The sequence below is a fragment of the Aethina tumida genome, chromosome 4 (assembly GCF_024364675.1).
Source record: "Aethina tumida isolate Nest 87 chromosome 4, icAetTumi1.1, whole genome shotgun sequence".
Lineage (NCBI taxonomy): Eukaryota > Metazoa > Arthropoda > Insecta > Coleoptera > Nitidulidae > Aethina > Aethina tumida.
Genome location: NC_065438.1, coordinates 8,161,668 through 8,178,463, shown reverse-complemented (window position 1 = coordinate 8,178,463; position 16,796 = coordinate 8,161,668). Strand labels below are relative to the sequence as shown.

Below are 16,796 nucleotides of genomic sequence, written 5' to 3'. Positions count from 1 at the left end.
TTTGTTTGTGCTAGTTTTAATTAGCATCTTCATTTATCCATCAAACGGGGAAGTTTTCGTTAAATTGTCTCCAGCTAATGATGGCATGAATATGGTGGTCTCAAGAGGTAAATAAGAGCACATTAATTAAATTTATAAATTATAATCATTTATTCTATTACACAATTAGATCAGGCAGCAACTCAGGTGGTACTAACAGGAACGGTAGGAAAGGGAAGAAGGTTCACGAACGGTATTCCAGACGACGCCACAGTGGAAGTAACCAAATATGGAGACACCGTTCAAATTATCTGGCAAACTAACGACACAGACTTAGAATTTCGTGACTGTTTCGACTTGAACAAAAACGACTCGAGCTGGTTCGGAGGACCAGAACGTTTTAACCAAGTTTGGCCATTGGATCAAATGCAAATTAAAGCTTCAGATAGAGCTTACGTTACGTCCCATCTGGATAACTTTGCAGTGCTTGAAGCCTACTGGTTAAATTCTAAGGGTGCTTTCATTTATGTGGACGAAAGAACGCCTTTGTACGTGGACCAGAATAATTTGCAGGAGGACTCGGTGTGTTTCATAGCTAATGCTCAGGGGGTGTTTGCTGGAAGAAACAGAGTAAGCTTCAGCCCACAATGTGAATGAATTAAATTATATTATATTAATTTAAGGTACTTTTAAACTACACAATTGGACTTAAGGACGATCCCAAAGAAGCACATCTGTTTGCTATCAATAATATTTTGGGCAAACCTAAAGGTAAGTTGTGATAAGAATTTGTGAATAAACAAAATCCTTGACTCTATCTACTTATCAGGTCATCCGGCAGAGAAAATGATAAGTGAGCCAATTTGGACCACCTGGGCTAAATACAAAAAGGACATCAACGACGAAACAGTTTTGCAGTTTTCAAATGACATTATAGAACATAGTTATACAGGACAATTAGAAATTGATGATAATTGGGAGGCAAATACTATCATAAACTTCTGCACACAGTAAAATGATTGATAATAATTTCAGGTATGTTATGGTGATCAACAATTTAGCAGCAACAGCTTCCCAAATATTACCCAAACAGTAAAAGATTTACATGAGAAGAACTTCAGAGTTACACTATGGATCCATCCATTCGTAGATGATGGTTGTAATCCAGTTTCAGAAACTGGAATTAAAAAAGGTTACTTCGTAAAAAATTCTAAAGGAGAGACGCATGCTTCTTGGTGGGACAACGACAATTCTAATCAAATTGATTTTACTCAAGAGGAAGCTCGAAAATGGTTTAGTGATAGACTTAACAAGATTAAACAGTTGCACGGCATCGATAGCTTCAAATTTGATGCTGGAGAAACAGATTACGTCGATGAAGTAATTATGGCAAAATTAGTGAGTGGCTTAATCTATTAACAAATTTGGTTTCAGCCAAAAGTTGAAAATCAGGACATAGAACGGATGCCCAATCTTCTTACAAATAACTATGTTAGAACTGTTGCTCAATTCGGAGATCTCATTGAAGTGCGTTCAGCATGGAAGTAAGAAGAGTTATTAAAGTTGCAATCCAATAAAGTCTTTAAAATGTTATTTTTAGAACCCAAGACTTGCCAATATTCATCAGAATGCTGGACAAGGATTCCAGATGGGGTTTTGACAACGGTCTTAAATCGTTAATTACAACTTTATTGCAAATGAATATGATTGGATACCCAATGTAAGAGCATAAATTGTCATTAATTTTTATACAAATATTAAATTTCTAGGGTTTTGCCGGATATGATTGGAGGAAATGGCTACATCGAAAAACCAACCGCTGAATTGCTAGTCCGTTGGTCACAAGCGAATGTCTTCATGCCTGCCATGCAATTTAGTTATCTTCCTTGGGAGTTAAGTAGTGATGAAGTAAGTTCCTAATATTGTTTTATAAATACGATTAACCAGTTTTTTTTAGTTTGACGTGGAGAAAATCATTAAGAGTACCGTGGATCTTCACAGTGAATATAGCAAGCACATAATTGAAGCTATGGAAGCTACAATCGAGAATGGTACTCCAGTTAATCCTCCAATTTGGTGGGTGGATCCTTTAAATGTAGACGCACACAGAGTTAACGATGGTAATTAACTTATAATAGTTAATTGCTTTAAGTTATTGTTGGTGTTTTGTAGAGTTTTTGCTGGGCGAGAAAATATTGGTGGCGCCAGTTGTAGAAGAAGGTGCAGTTTCTAGAAACATTTATTTGCCTGCTGGGTCATGGAAGGATGGAAACACTGGAGAAATTTTCATTGGACCTATTAATGTTGAGAATTATAGAGCACCCATTGATGTTTTGCCTTATTTTATTAAACAATAAATGATTATTGAAATATATGGAGCTTTCTTTTATTCATAGCAAACCAGACATTAAAGTAATTATCAGTTTTGAACGACGATTCACATCGATATAAATTAAACAAAATCATTAATACTACTGCAACATAGAATGGTACACCAGTTAATCCTCCAATTGGGTAGGAGGATCCTTTAAACCCAGACGCACACAGAATTAACGATGGTAATTAATTTATAATAGTTAATTGCTATTTTAATTAATATTGGTGTTTTTTAGAGATTTTACTGAGTTTATTTACCTGATGGATCATGGAAGGATGGAAACACTAAAGAAATCTTCATTGAAGCTATCAATATTGAGAATTATAGAGCACCCATTAATGTTTTGCCTTATTTTATTAAACAATAAATGATTACTGAAATACATAGAGCCTTCTTTTATTCCTAGCAAGCCAGACATTAAAGAAATGATTAAATTTTAATAAAAGTAATTGTCAGTTTTGGATGATGATCCTCATTGATATAAATTAATTTGAATGTTACTGTTGAAACAAATATTTTTAGTGTGATATCGACAAAATCATTAATAGTACTGTGGAGCTCCAGAGTAAATATAGCAAAGACATAATTGAAACTTTGGAAGCTACAATATAGAATGGTACACCAGTTAATCCTCCAATTGGGTGGGAGGATCTTTTAAACTCAGACGCACACAGAATTAAAGATGGGAATTAATTTATAATAGTTAATTACTGTTTTAATTAATGTTTGTGTTTTTTAGAGTTTTTACTGAGTGAGAAAACATTGGTGGCTCCAGTTGTAGAAGAGGGTGCAGTCTCCAGAGACGTTTATTTACTTGCTGGATCATGGAAGGATGGAAACACTGAAGAAATCTTCATTGAACTTATCATTGTTGAGAATTATAGAGCACCCATAGATGTTTTGCCTTCTTTTATTAAACAATAAATGATTATTGAAATATATGGAGCTTTCTTTATTTTTAATGAAACCAGACATTATAGAAATGATTAATTTTTAATAAAAGTAATCATCAGTTTTGAACGACGATTCTCATTGATATAAATTATTGAATGACAAACAGACTTTTTTAGTTTGACATCGACAAAATCATTAGTAGTAATCTGGAGCTCTACAGTGAATATAGCAATAACATAATTGAAACTTTGGAAACTGTGTACAATGGTACATCATTAATAATAGTTATTTACTATTTTAATTAATGTTGGTGTTTTTTAGAGTTTTTACTGAGTGAGAAAATATTGGTGGCTCCAATTGTAGAAGATGGTGCATCTTGCTGGATCATGGAAGGATGAAAACACTGGAAAAATCTTCATTGAACCTATCAATGTTGAGAATTATAGAGATGTTTTGCCTTATTTTATTAAACAATGAACGATTACTGAAATACATTCTTTTGTTTCTAGCAAACCAGACATTAAAGCAATGATTAAATTTTAATAAAAGTAATTATCAGTTTGAACGACACATTTATATCCTCATTGATATAAATTAATTTGAATGTTACTGATTAAAATAATTTAAATAAGTATTCCTATCAAAATTTACAATTTAAATCAAAACCCACAGTATATATACATTAATTTTGTAGTGCCCCTCATAACTATTATTAACTTAACATGATTATACCATTAGTATATTGTATTTATTGTTTAATTTATTCAGGTCAAGCAAGTTTCTCCGTTAGTTTTACTAATAGTGATGAAGGGCTTGGAATCATAATAAAAAGAGGTAAAATCCATCTTGTTTTAAAGGAGTCCACCACAAAGAGTTTTTAGGGGAAGTTATAGTACAAACTGGAACCTTAGGAATAGGAAGAAACTTGACCTGCGCCACCCCGGAACAAAACATATGTTTCCAAGTGGATCAAACGGACAACACTTTAGAAATAACATGGGAAACAACAGATATCACAACCTTCATGGATTGTTTCGATTTAAATACCGAGGACTGCAGTTGGTTCGGAGGACCAGAAAGGTTTTGACTTGCTTCATTTTTATTTTTACTTCACAGTTTTTATTGTTAGATACGAGCAGTTACCACTAGAGGCGATGCATATAGATCCATCCAATCCTTGGATAGTATCCAAAGTTGAAGGTTCGAGTATTATTGAACCCTACTGGTTAAACTCCAAGGGTGTTTATTTGTACGTGAACTCGATAACACCCCTCACCATAAGTCAAAACCACATGCACATAAAAAGGGTTTGTTTCATTGCCAACAATGGTGGAGTTTATGCTGGAAGAGAAAAAGTGAGCTACATAAACTTTCACTAATATTTATGACCTTCAGTTGGGTTTTAGGTGATTTTAAAGTACACAATAGGCGTTTTCGAAAATATTAGGGCAGCTCACTTGCACGCAGTTAATAAATTTTTAGGAAAACCCAAAGGTTACCCCTAAAACATTTAAAAATACTCTTGGTTCCTGTAATTGGTTGTGTTTTTAGATAAACTCTCTGAACTTGTAACGGGGGAACCAATTTGGTCCATGTGGGATCATTTTAAAGTGGCAAGATTGACTGAGGAACGTTTATTGCAAACAGGGAACGAACTGCAGAGACACGGTTACTCAGGAATAATAGATATTGATGACGTGTGGGAGGTGGACTGGATCTAAAACCTTCAAAATAGTTTCTAATTGCTTTTAAATTTCAGAACTGTTTTGGGTCGTTGGAATTTAATAAAAACAAATTTAAAAACGTTCAGAGAGCTGTGGAAGAATTGAGAAAGAGGAAATTTACTGTGAGATTGTGGATTCATCCCTTCGTTAACCAAAATTGTGAACCCACTGTAGTAACTGGCACACGAGAAGGTTTTTAAATTGTAATTGAAGGTGAAAAGATTAATTTAAACATTAATATGTAGGATATTTCGTGAAAGATAAGTATGGAAATACAAGTACGAGTTGGTGGTTTGGAAATTATTCCAACCAAATAGACTTCACTAACAAAAAAGCAGCTAAATGGTTCACTGATCGTCTTCACAAAATCCAACACGAGCACAAAATTGAACATTTCAAATTCGACGCTGGAGAAGTTGACTATTTTAATAACGTAAGTAGGAGCTCAAAAAATAAAACAACATAATTATTTTCCCCAAAAAAACAGATTGGAGTTTATCCTGGAGTGAATGTGGAGTTGGTGCCAAACGTAGCAACGCAAAAATATGTTGAAACCTGCTCAGAATTTCGGACAATGTCTCAAGTGCGCGTTGGATGGAAGTAAATTAATTAATTTATCCATTGATTGCTTCATTATTATTTACACAAATTTTATAGAACTCAACACTTATCCATGTTAGTAACGATGCGTACGAAAATATCTGATTGGGGCATTAATAACGGGTTGAAAGGTTTAATTGCCACACTCCTCCAGATGAACATCAACGGCTACACTTAGTAAGTTCTTGGCCTTGGCGATAAAAATAATCATTTTTTTATTTCAAGTGTGCTGCCCGACATTATTGGCGGAAACGGCAGCCCACAAAAACCAGACGCCGAACTTTTAGTCAGATGGACGCAAGTTTGTACTTTTTTACCAGCCATGCAGTTTGGTTACCTTCCTTGGGAGGTTAAAGATGAACTGGTACTTTTCATTTAATCCTATCAGTTGATTTACGAGTTAAGTGGCTTTAATTGCAGATAAATGTTAATGAACTAACTAAAAATGCCCTAAAATTGAGAAGGAAGCATTACCGTACAATACTTAGAGCAGTTGAGAGTTGTGTTAAAACTGGCACTCCTGTAAATCCTCCAGTTTGGTGGGTTGAACCAGGAAATTCCACTGCTTATAAAATAACAGACGGTAACAATCAACTACACCGTTTTTAAGTAATTTACTTAAAAAGTTTCTTGTAGAATTTTTGGTGGGAGAATGGATATTAGTTGCTCCAGTTGTTGAAAAAGGGGCGATTTACAGAGACATCTACATCCCCACAGGAAGGTGGCAGGATGGCAATAGTGAATGCATCCATATTGGACCAAAAATAATTAAATCCTATTCTGCACCAATTGATGTGTTGCCATATTTCATAAAAATTGGCTAGTTTATGCAAAAAATCAAGTATTCAACAGATACATTTATTTAAATAATACAGTTTGTGTGAAGTGAATAAATTTATAATTTCGTATGATTTCGTAGAAAATTCCAGAGAACCTTAAACATCGTTTCCTATGAACTTGAGTGGGAAAAAACATGTCCCCTATAAATACAAGTGATTTGTTTTAACACTCCTTTGTGGCATTAGTGACAGCTACTTCAATCTAGACATTGTTTTAACAATCGATATCCGACAACACTTTAACATATTAATGCTGGACAAGGAAAATATTTAGCTTGAACAAATATTATTGCAAAATATCAGTTCAATTCTATTGTGTTAATTATTGTAAATGGTAACTGAGAAAAAATAAACTAATTTAATATAAATAATAATATTAAAAATATAAAATCTGAATCAATATTTCAAATCATTATTAATAGAAAACATTGGATTTCTTAAAGCGGACATTAAAAATAGAAGTGTCTGTGCGTATTTCTTGATCCAAATAAAATAAATTTTAAATCATAAAACAAATATTTTAATATAATAAATTTTTAAATTTATAATCAGATAGAATTTATATCAGATATTCTTTTATAACTGTTGAACTTGTCTTTTAATTTATAAACTTTAGATTACTTTTTGTTTTTTGTAGTTATATTTAAATGTAATAAAATATAAAATTAAAATATTTTGTTAATTAATATTCTAAAATTAAATATATTTATATTATTCCTATTATTTGAGAAAAAATAGAGTTTGAAAAATAAAGTTAAAATGAAACAATTTTAAGTATAACATACAATCATATATATATATATATATATACAGTGTGGCTCATCTAGAAGCGGGACTCCATAAAATTTGTATTTTTTGACTGATTTAGGCAAACTTTTTTCCATTGAATTAAACACTCCGTAAAATGGGTATATACCAAATTTCATAAAAAAATTGTACACATTCAAAATTCTGTTACGAAGTTTTGTAAATAGTTTTTTACTAATTAACCAATTAATCATATTAATAATTGAAATTTTTAGATTTCATGATAAACAGAATATTTTTTATAAATTGTTTCTTTACGTAATTTCTAAATAAAACTTAAAATATTAAATTAAGTTAACTTTAAAATTGTTAGTTTTCGATAATCGATTAATTAAAATTAAATTTAATTTTAATTATATAAAAAGATTTACAATTATATGTTTAATTTAAATATTTGTAAATATGAAAATAAAGAAATTATATATTTTTAAAAGTTTTTTATTTTATTCTGATGTTTCATACTAATTATATTTATTATTTATAAATATTATTTTAAATTTATATACAAACGATTATAGTATTATTAAGCATAATTTATACACAGTATAATTTTTTACGTTATAATAATATTAAAAATTTTATCGTTTTAACAATTTTATATGGATTTAATTACTAATTAATTCAAAAATATATTTTTAGTTGCTTCTATGGCATATTATTATATTAGTTATATTTTTATATATTCTTCTTTATCATAATTTCTAATCAGAAAATGATATCATAAATTAATTTAACTTTAAAATTGAATTAATTATTGTAATTATTGTAATAATTTAATAAAAAATTCAAATAAAATTTCGATTATCATCAATTTTATTCTAATAGTAAATATATGTTATTATTTATAAATATTATTCTAAATTTAGATAACAGTTTTTAAGATTTTTTAAGATTTTATACTTTTAAACGAAATTCTTCAATTTAAATTATTATAAATTTTAATGTTTAATTTCTACAGTCTAATTCTTCACATTATATTAATATTTAATATTTTATCTTTTTAAACAATTTTATATTGAATATATTATCAAAAATGTATATTAATATTTGTTTATTTCTTTTATGTTAATAATTTAAAATAATATTTTTAATTTATTTAAATTATTTATTATTTTGAATTATTTTTTCTCATTTTCTAATTGATAATGGAATCTTAAATTAATTTAAATCAAACCTAATAATTTTATCGTTTTAAAAATATTATATTGAATTAATTACTGATTATTTAATTAATTTTATCAGTGATTGAAAAACATATGTTTAGTTTCATAATATACTTTTGTAAATTCTTCCTTTTTATATTTTCTAAATTGAAATTGAAAGCTTAAATTAATGTAACTTTAAAGTTGATTTAATTATTTTAGTTTATGATAGTAAATTAATTAAAATTAAAGGAAAATTCATCAGCAATTTTATCTGATATTTCATAATAATTATATTTATTATTATTTATAAATATTATTTCAAATTTTTATAAAAGTTTTTAAGATTTTATTACATTTAAACAAAATCTTTTAATTTAAATTATTATAATAATGTTTAATTTCTACACAGACTGAATTTTGATATTATCCTAATATTTAGTAATTTTATCTTTTTCAATAATTTTATAGTAAAACTTTAAATTAAATTAATCCTTTTCAACTTATTATAAACAATTCCTTCAATTTCAGTATTATTAAGCATAATTTTTATGATTTATTTTAGTCACTTTTTTGTAAATTCTTCCATGTTGTAGTTTCTAATTAAAAAATGAAATCTTAAATTAATTAAACTTTAAAATTGAATTAACTGTTTTATTATAAATTTTACAAAAGTATTATTAAACATAATTTCTACACAGTTTAATTTTTTTTACGTTACACTAATATTAATAATTTTTAACAGTGTTATATTGATTTAATTACCAATTATTCAATTAATTATATCAGTCATTGAAAACAATATTTTTATTTATTTCCAAGATGTATTTTGGTCATTTTTTATGAATATATTTTTTTAATCAAATAATCTATGGAATAAACTGTTAAAAATATCAAAATCTTATCTTTTTCAAGAAATGTTTATACAGATTTAATTTTTTAATTGTTCTGAAGTAATTTTCTAAAACAATCTATTAACTTCCACGAAAATTTGAGTCATGTAATTAGTATAGTATTATTAATATTCAAATATTGTTGATAAATAAGACAATTTATTAAATAATAATAATAATAATAAATAACTTAATTAAAAAATTCATAAGAAAAATATTTAATTTTTAATGTTTTCAACTAATTGTTAATATGCATGATATTTTTATTAAATTTAGTATATACCCACTTCAGGGGGTGTACCATGGGTTTAGTTAAATTTGCTATAAAAAATTTGTTAGTATGATTTCTTGTTGAAAAATATGATAATTTGTGTTAAAGATTGTTAAAATGGTATACATATCTACTTTCAAATAGGCTTCACCGTATATTTAATATAACAAATTGAGAAATGTAAATATTCTATATAATTATTTTATTATTAATTTTTTAATTCATCTTTAATAATCATTTAAAATTAGTTTTTTTTTATATTCATTTAGTACTATCATAAATATATTTATAACAATACCTTACATGTAAATAAAGATTATATATTAAAACACGTTTAATTTTTATTAAAGGAAACCATAAATTTTGGCACCAACTTCAAAATAGACCTAAAGTGCATTCATCATTGCGTTAAATTTACGAATCTATAAATTTAGAAACAATCCAAACCTGAAGTGAGCGAATCTAAAAATACCAGTCAATAATAATTCAGACGATATAAAATATGATTGCTTTTAATGGAGGCCGTCACAAAGTAATATTGTTGTGCCCCCCGTCAATTGTCCTTTTACACGACCACATTCATTTCCAATCAATTTGAGCAAGGGGAAACACGTGTCGGATCGCACCAACGTCCATTCATCTTATTGAAAGACGTCAGTAAACATGCTAAAAGTATTAAACTATACGCCCATGTATTAATTTACTTGATGCATTGATTTTACCGGTCAGTTCTCACGGTCCGCCACCGCGACTACGAGCCGCACCAACATTTCGCCGGCGGCAACATGCTTAAGAACGCCGAGTGGGCTTTGGAGGAGGCGAGGAACAAGTGCATGGCCAATTCGGATGGCGGCGGCCTAATTGGCAAGTGCGCTTCCGTTTGGGACGGGCTGATGTGTTGGCCGGACACGAAGTCCGGCGAGACCGCTTATCAGAATTGCACTAACGATTATGTCAAATCTAAGGTTCAAGTAAGTGATGCATTCGATGTACATATACGATTTATTGTTAGCTTTTTTTTCCTGTTGTTGAATTATTTATACGTTTTATTTGGGCTTAAGTCAAGTGTGAGTGTGATGGGAATTAGAATTTTGTCAAAACTATTCATCAATGTTTAAAAATAATCTCGTAAATTGCGGCTGACAGACATTTATGCTAATGGAAAACATTTTGAAAGGCTAATTTTTTAATGATAAACATAAGATGATATATACAGTTTTTAGTATGTTAATATCATTAATGAAGCTATATTTTTTATTAAATTACCTGTTACATCATATATTTTTAAATTTATATACAAAATATAATAAACAATATGATTAAAGAATTTAATTAATAAATAAACATTGAAAAATGAATTATTATTTAAATATTTTAGTTTTTTTCTGAGGCAACTTAACAACTCTCATATTTATAATTATTATATTTATCCCAGTAGTAAACATTCTACAAAATAACAAGTGTAACAATTGTTAAAAAATAATAAATATCAAAAATTATTTATATTAGGACCTTGAATAAGTTTTCGCTGTTTCTTCAAAAATGACAGTAGCATGGAATTTTAAATGGTAGCGCACTTACAAGAAAGTTAAAAGCAATAAACATTAAAAATAATTTATATTAGGACCTTGAATAAGTGTTCGCTGTTTCTCCAAAAATGGCAGTAGCTGTACACCCTTAAATTCTCTGTCTGATGATTAAGTTTAGAGTACACAAAGTAATTTTTTTGGTTCCAAAAATGTCTACTTTTTTAACAAATCAATTGTATTTGTAGGGAATTTTTTTTCAATATTTTATTCAAAGGAAATCTACAGTTGAAGGACTCTGAATTGTTTGTCGGACGTCTTCACAGTGTTGTTTCATGAACAACAATCTTGGAGGTCCGATTGTACTAAGAAGACATCCCGTTTGTGGAATCGGTGCAGAAAAATTGGTATCAGTCATAGGACACCCTATACTGGTCTTCAAAGACTGACCACTCCTCGAGAAGATCGACATTTGCTTCAGATGTCACTTCAAAAGTGAACAAGAACAGCTCACCAGATAGGAAACCTCCACTTTATGGATACAGGGACACCTTTATCTACACAAATAGTACGTAATAGACTTCATGAGACCAATTTACATTCAAGACTTTAAGCTTTTGTTCCTGAATTAACTAAAGCACATAGAAGAATGAGAAAAAACTTTGAACTAACACATTAACTGGAACATGACGCACGACAAAGAGTCTATAGACGCTGAGGTGAACGATATTTGAATACAACTGTGGCTGAGAGAAGAGCTTTTGGAGGAGGATCTGTAATGGTATAACTTCAAACCGACATACAGGTCTTCAAGTCTTGGTGGACGGTTCCCTAACGGCCCTAACAAGATAATGTAAGACCACACACTGCCAAAGTTGTTATTTGAAGAGCATAATTTGGGAGTTATGGAGTGGCCAGCAAGTCATCCCGATATGAATCCGATAGAAAATCTTTGGGGCATTCTAGAGAGACGCATAAGAAATTTGGAATCCGCAAATAACCTTAAGGAATTAGCTCAACAGCTTCAAAGAGAATGGAACAATATACATCAAGACTTGATCTACCAGTTGATACCATTAATGCCTCAATGTTGCTCCGAACTTCGAAGAAATTGAGGAGGACATACTCAATACTAAATATAAAGATATCCATCTTAACATAATCTTATATCTTTAATTTTTCTACATATTATAACGATAATTACGATAATTTAAATATTTCCATTTTTGTTACACCCTTCTCTACTTTGATTAAATTGTGTAAATTAATTAATTAAATTCAGTTGTTTTTATGCGAATATTAGCTATAAATGATCAAAATTTCATATCGATAAATTTATTAAATTTAAAGTTACATCGTGACTAATTTATTTTAAATTTCGTAAAAAACAGCGAAAACTTATTCAAGGTCCCAATACAATTTTTCCCATGTATCTTTAAAATTTTACATTTGAATTAACATGTCTTAAATTTACCATAAATTTACATTTATTTCGGGCTGAACAAAGTAGAACTTGAACAAACACTGAATTTAATATAAGTCTAACCAATTTTAAGATTCACTTCTTGTTAAGTTACTTGCTTCATTTATTTCAGGCGGAAGCATCAAAATACTGCACCCAAAATGGAACGTGGTACAAAAATCCAGTCACCAACAATTATTATACAAATTACACCCTTTGTGGCTTCATGTATTTTGAATACAAAGAACAAGTGGACTTCAACGAAATAAAATACAACAAATGGTTACCAGTCATCAAAAACATATCTTATTTTGGCTACACCCTTTCCATCGTGTCTTTGATTATATCAATAGTCATTTTTATTACCATAAAGTAGGTTAATTTAACCCCCATTGCCAATTTTTAATCGTTAATATATTTCCAGAAGACTGCATTGCCAACGTAACAAGTTGCACATCCACCTCTTCATCTCATTCCTTTTGAAAGGCGTGATGTTCTTCATCAAAGACTTCCTGTTCGTGCAAGGAACAGCCCTCACGGACGAAGTTCATTACGAAAATGGGGCGGCCGAATTCACCAAAACCAACTACGTAAGTACAACAATAAGAAATACAACAAAAATCAAACACAAAAATTTCCAGTCGTGGATTTGCAAGGCGATCATCAGCATCCGTTACTACTTCATCATGTGCAACTTCATGATGGTGCTGATGGAAGGGATGTACTTGCACAATTTGATGTTCCTGAATTTGTTCTCCGAGAATAATGTTGTTGGGGTTTATTACGGGGTCGGTTGGATTGTTCCCGTTGTGTTCATCGTTTCGTGGGTCGTTATGCAGACGATCTACGACGACACGATGTGTTGGACAAAAAAGAACAGATTGTCGATGCTCATCAACGTTCCCATCGGAGTTTCTGTTGTGGTATGAATGACACAAGCATAAATCTGGCTGATTAACTAGGATTCTGTTTGCAGATAAATTTTATCTTGTTTATACTTATTGTGAGAGTATTATTTTTAAAATTGAACATGATATGTATCCAGCAGCGGAAAATTAAATATAGGTTCGATTTAAGTGAATCGTCGACATTTCTTACATCTGATTTATTTTTAGGAAGTTGCTGAAGTCGACCTTGATTTTAATACCTTTATTCGGCATTCCTTATTTCATGTCGTTTTGCCTTCAGTTTTGGATCGACGAAAGCCCCACTTTGGAGTTAATTTGGCTGCTGTTTGATCAATCCTTTTCAGCATTTCAAGTAATTATATCCTAGTACATATGTACCATTTTAATGGTTTTTGTTTTTAGGGATTTTTTGCCTCTTTGGTGTATTGTTTGTTGAACTGTGAGGTACAGGCGGAATTGAGAAGAAAGTACTTCTCCTTAAGGGACATAACTCACAGAGAATTTCGCAGAAGCAGGACGATCTCCCACACTCAACAATTCACTCTTAATCCCAATGAGGAAAATATGGAAAGTCTGAGATATTTCGGAAACAATGATGAGGTCGTAAGAAAGACCAGTGCTAATTATTATTTTTAATAAAGTGAGGTATTATTTATTGTGCGAAAATTAAAACCATATATTTTTAGTTATATTTTTTTAAAAGACTTAGTTCGTTTTTAATAAATAGTGGTGTATTTTTCCATAAAGATAAATTTTACATACTAAACTGCAAATTATCTTGTATAAATCTCGTTACAATCAATATTTCGATGATACTCAAGTTTAGTGTTAAGTGGAAAATATTTGTTATGTTTAGATAACAAAATGTGAATTAAAAAAAATTATCTTATATTTGTTTTCATAAATTTTCCTAAATCTAATTGTTTGTATAAGAAAATATGATTACAAACTTTTAAAAAATAATTTGTCATTATAATATTGTAATTTAAATCCAGAAATGGTGAGTAATTTTATATTTGTAACTTTTAATGTTTTTTCGTAAAATAAACTATATATATTAAAAATATACAGTGTGACCCATTTGAAAGTGGGATATTTCTATTAAAAATGTATTTTTTATCCCATATTGACACTTTTTTTTCAATTGAAAAGCATGAAAATATAGACGAAATTTGACGTTTTTTTGGTACAAAACCAAAACTTAGTAATTACTGAGCAGTTTTTTCAGCATATACACGAATTTTATAAAAAAAATATTCCTATTAATAATGCTGTGGAAAAATTAAAAATTTCTTAAATATCTACTAATGAATTTATTTTTTTAATCAGTAGTGTCATAATTAGTATGATAAAATATAAGATTACATCCTAAAACCTAATTATTTGTATAAGAGATATATTTACAAACTTAAAAAACAAACTATCATTGTAATGTTGTAATTATAATATTTAATTTAAACCTAGAGATTGTGAGTAAGTTTATTTTTGTAATTGTTAATATTTTTTGTAAAATAATAAAGTATTCCAAAAATTAAAGAAAATATTTTTAAAATCATCAAAATAAATAAATTCAAATTAAAATATAAGCTATTTAAAAAAAAAATAAAAATAATATATATAAACATCTGTTATATTTTGAAAATATACGATGTGATCGATTTGAAATGGAACACTCCTCATAAAAAATCATAGTAGCAAATTTTTATAGCAAATCTATTTAAATCACTATCCATGATTTATTTTAGTCATCTTTTTAAAAATTATTTCTTGTCATTTTTAATTAGAAAATGAAATCTTAAATTAATTTAACTACTAAATTGAATTAATTACTTTAGTTTATGATAATAAATTAATTATTATTAAAATTAAGATAAAATTCACCATCAATTTTACTCTGATGTTTCATAATATAATAATTTTTAAGACTTTATACGTCTAAATAAAATCCTTCAATTTAAATTATTACAAATTTAACGTTTAAATTCTACATATTCAAATTTTTCATTTGATAATTAGTTATAAAAAATTAAAATAATTTTTTAAATTTCAATTAATTAAACTTAAATAAATTCATAAAAAGAATATGAGTAAGCGTAATTTTTATGACATTTGGTTATGACCCATTTAAAGGATGGGGTAGATTTGCTTTAAACAAATCTCTAGTAAGATTTCTTCAGTTTTTATAAAAAAATAGCATAGTATTTTTGAAAACATTATTTTATAATATACATGACATGTGTGGCGCCCAACTTGGCCGTCGTATATACGTTGGACGCCACTTTTTATAAAACTTAACTTATAACTAAGTCTCTAATTTTAAAGAAAACCAGAATTAAAAGGCATAAATAAAATAAACTTATGTCTATTTTACATTGTTTAGATTTAATTTATAGTTCTAAGAATCTGGTGGAAACTCAAATAGAAATATGACATTTATTTATATATTTCATGGATGCCCATTAAAAATATAAATCCAGAATAAACAATTATGAACAGAAATTAAAAAATAATAATAATATCAATTTTTAATATTAACAAAATAAATATTTTTGAAAATATTATTTTGTAATATATATAATTTTAATTTTATTATATGCCCTAAAATATTTTATTGAAACTAATTAAAATTGATACAAAATATTAAATTTAAATTGTAAAAATCTAAATATATATAAAAACTATTAAATTAAGTATAATTAATAGGTTACTATATTTTTTTAATATAATAGTTACTTAAAGCAATGCTATAACAAGTTTAATTTGTAATTTTAAGAATTTGTAATTTTAAGAATGTGGTGGATACTCCTATTAATTATGCGTGGGACAAACAAAACCAATCAGGATGATCTAAAGAATTGTGGATTTGTGTCAGGAGAAACTTTAAGTAAAAACATAATAAATGACTTTTTATTTTTCCTTTTTAATATAATAATTAACTTAATATATCTTTAATTATTTTTAAGCAAAAGATATTAAATGTATAATAAATAAGTGTATGTATTTTCTATTTAACTTTAATTGTAACAAAAATTGTACAATTGTGGCGCCCAACGTGGCCGTGGCATATACGTTTACGTTGGGCGCCACTTTTTATAATACTTGATAGAAATTTACTTCTAAGTTTTTAATTTTCAAGGAACCAAAATTAAAAGACATTTAATTATTTAATATTAACATTTGATGGCCTGACCTTTCTCTTCCATTATATATATTTTGCAAAAAAACTTTTAGCTTCAATTGTTCTTTGAATCATTAATTTTTTAAATGTATGTTTTCCAAACTGAATTAGTTTATTTACCCTCTTTTAGTTTATATTTTTCTGTAAAAAAACTTTGAAGATTAATTAATTTGTCTTCACATTTTTTAATTTTATT

General features: G+C 28.3%; 3 protein-coding genes across 4 annotated transcripts; all 3 read left to right on the top strand.

The window, feature by feature from the left end:
* Window positions 1-2,353, top strand: LOC109602384 (myogenesis-regulating glycosidase). Its single transcript, XM_020018748.2, has 10 exons — window positions 1-107; window positions 170-609; window positions 663-750; window positions 809-960; window positions 1,015-1,359; window positions 1,414-1,523; window positions 1,580-1,699; window positions 1,749-1,887; window positions 1,937-2,099; window positions 2,152-2,353. The coding sequence occupies exons 1-10, from the start codon at window positions 86-88 to the stop codon at window positions 2,334-2,336; spliced, it is 1,764 nt and encodes a 587-aa protein (XP_019874307.2). The 5' UTR covers window positions 1-85; the 3' UTR covers window positions 2,337-2,353.
* A 1,701-nt stretch (window positions 2,354-4,054) lies between these two features.
* LOC109602379 (myogenesis-regulating glycosidase-like) lies at window positions 4,055-6,398 on the top strand. The gene is made up of 12 exons (XM_049966369.1): window positions 4,055-4,061; window positions 4,108-4,330; window positions 4,380-4,605; window positions 4,657-4,744; window positions 4,802-4,956; window positions 5,010-5,166; window positions 5,220-5,407; window positions 5,462-5,574; window positions 5,632-5,751; window positions 5,800-5,938; window positions 5,995-6,157; window positions 6,211-6,398. The coding sequence occupies exons 1-12, from the start codon at window positions 4,055-4,057 to the stop codon at window positions 6,396-6,398; spliced, it is 1,767 nt and encodes a 588-aa protein (XP_049822326.1).
* Window positions 6,399-10,179: 3,781 nt separating this feature from the next.
* On the top strand, window positions 10,180-16,323 carry LOC109602380 (parathyroid hormone/parathyroid hormone-related peptide receptor-like). Of its 2 annotated transcripts, XM_049966324.1 has the most exons (8): window positions 10,180-10,497; window positions 12,648-12,886; window positions 12,939-13,104; window positions 13,156-13,437; window positions 13,491-13,579; window positions 13,630-13,774; window positions 13,825-14,062; window positions 16,212-16,323. In XM_049966324.1, exons 1-7 carry the CDS (start codon window positions 10,312-10,314, stop codon window positions 14,056-14,058), a joined length of 1,341 nt encoding a protein of 446 aa, XP_049822281.1. In that variant the 5' UTR covers window positions 10,180-10,311; the 3' UTR covers window positions 14,059-14,062; window positions 16,212-16,323. The 2 variants fall into 2 exon arrangements, with proteins under 2 accessions (XP_049822281.1, XP_019874300.2); XM_020018741.2 differs by lacking the exon at window positions 16,212-16,323 and having other exon boundaries at window positions 13,825-14,109.
* The last annotated feature ends 473 nt before the right edge of the window (window positions 16,324-16,796 follow it).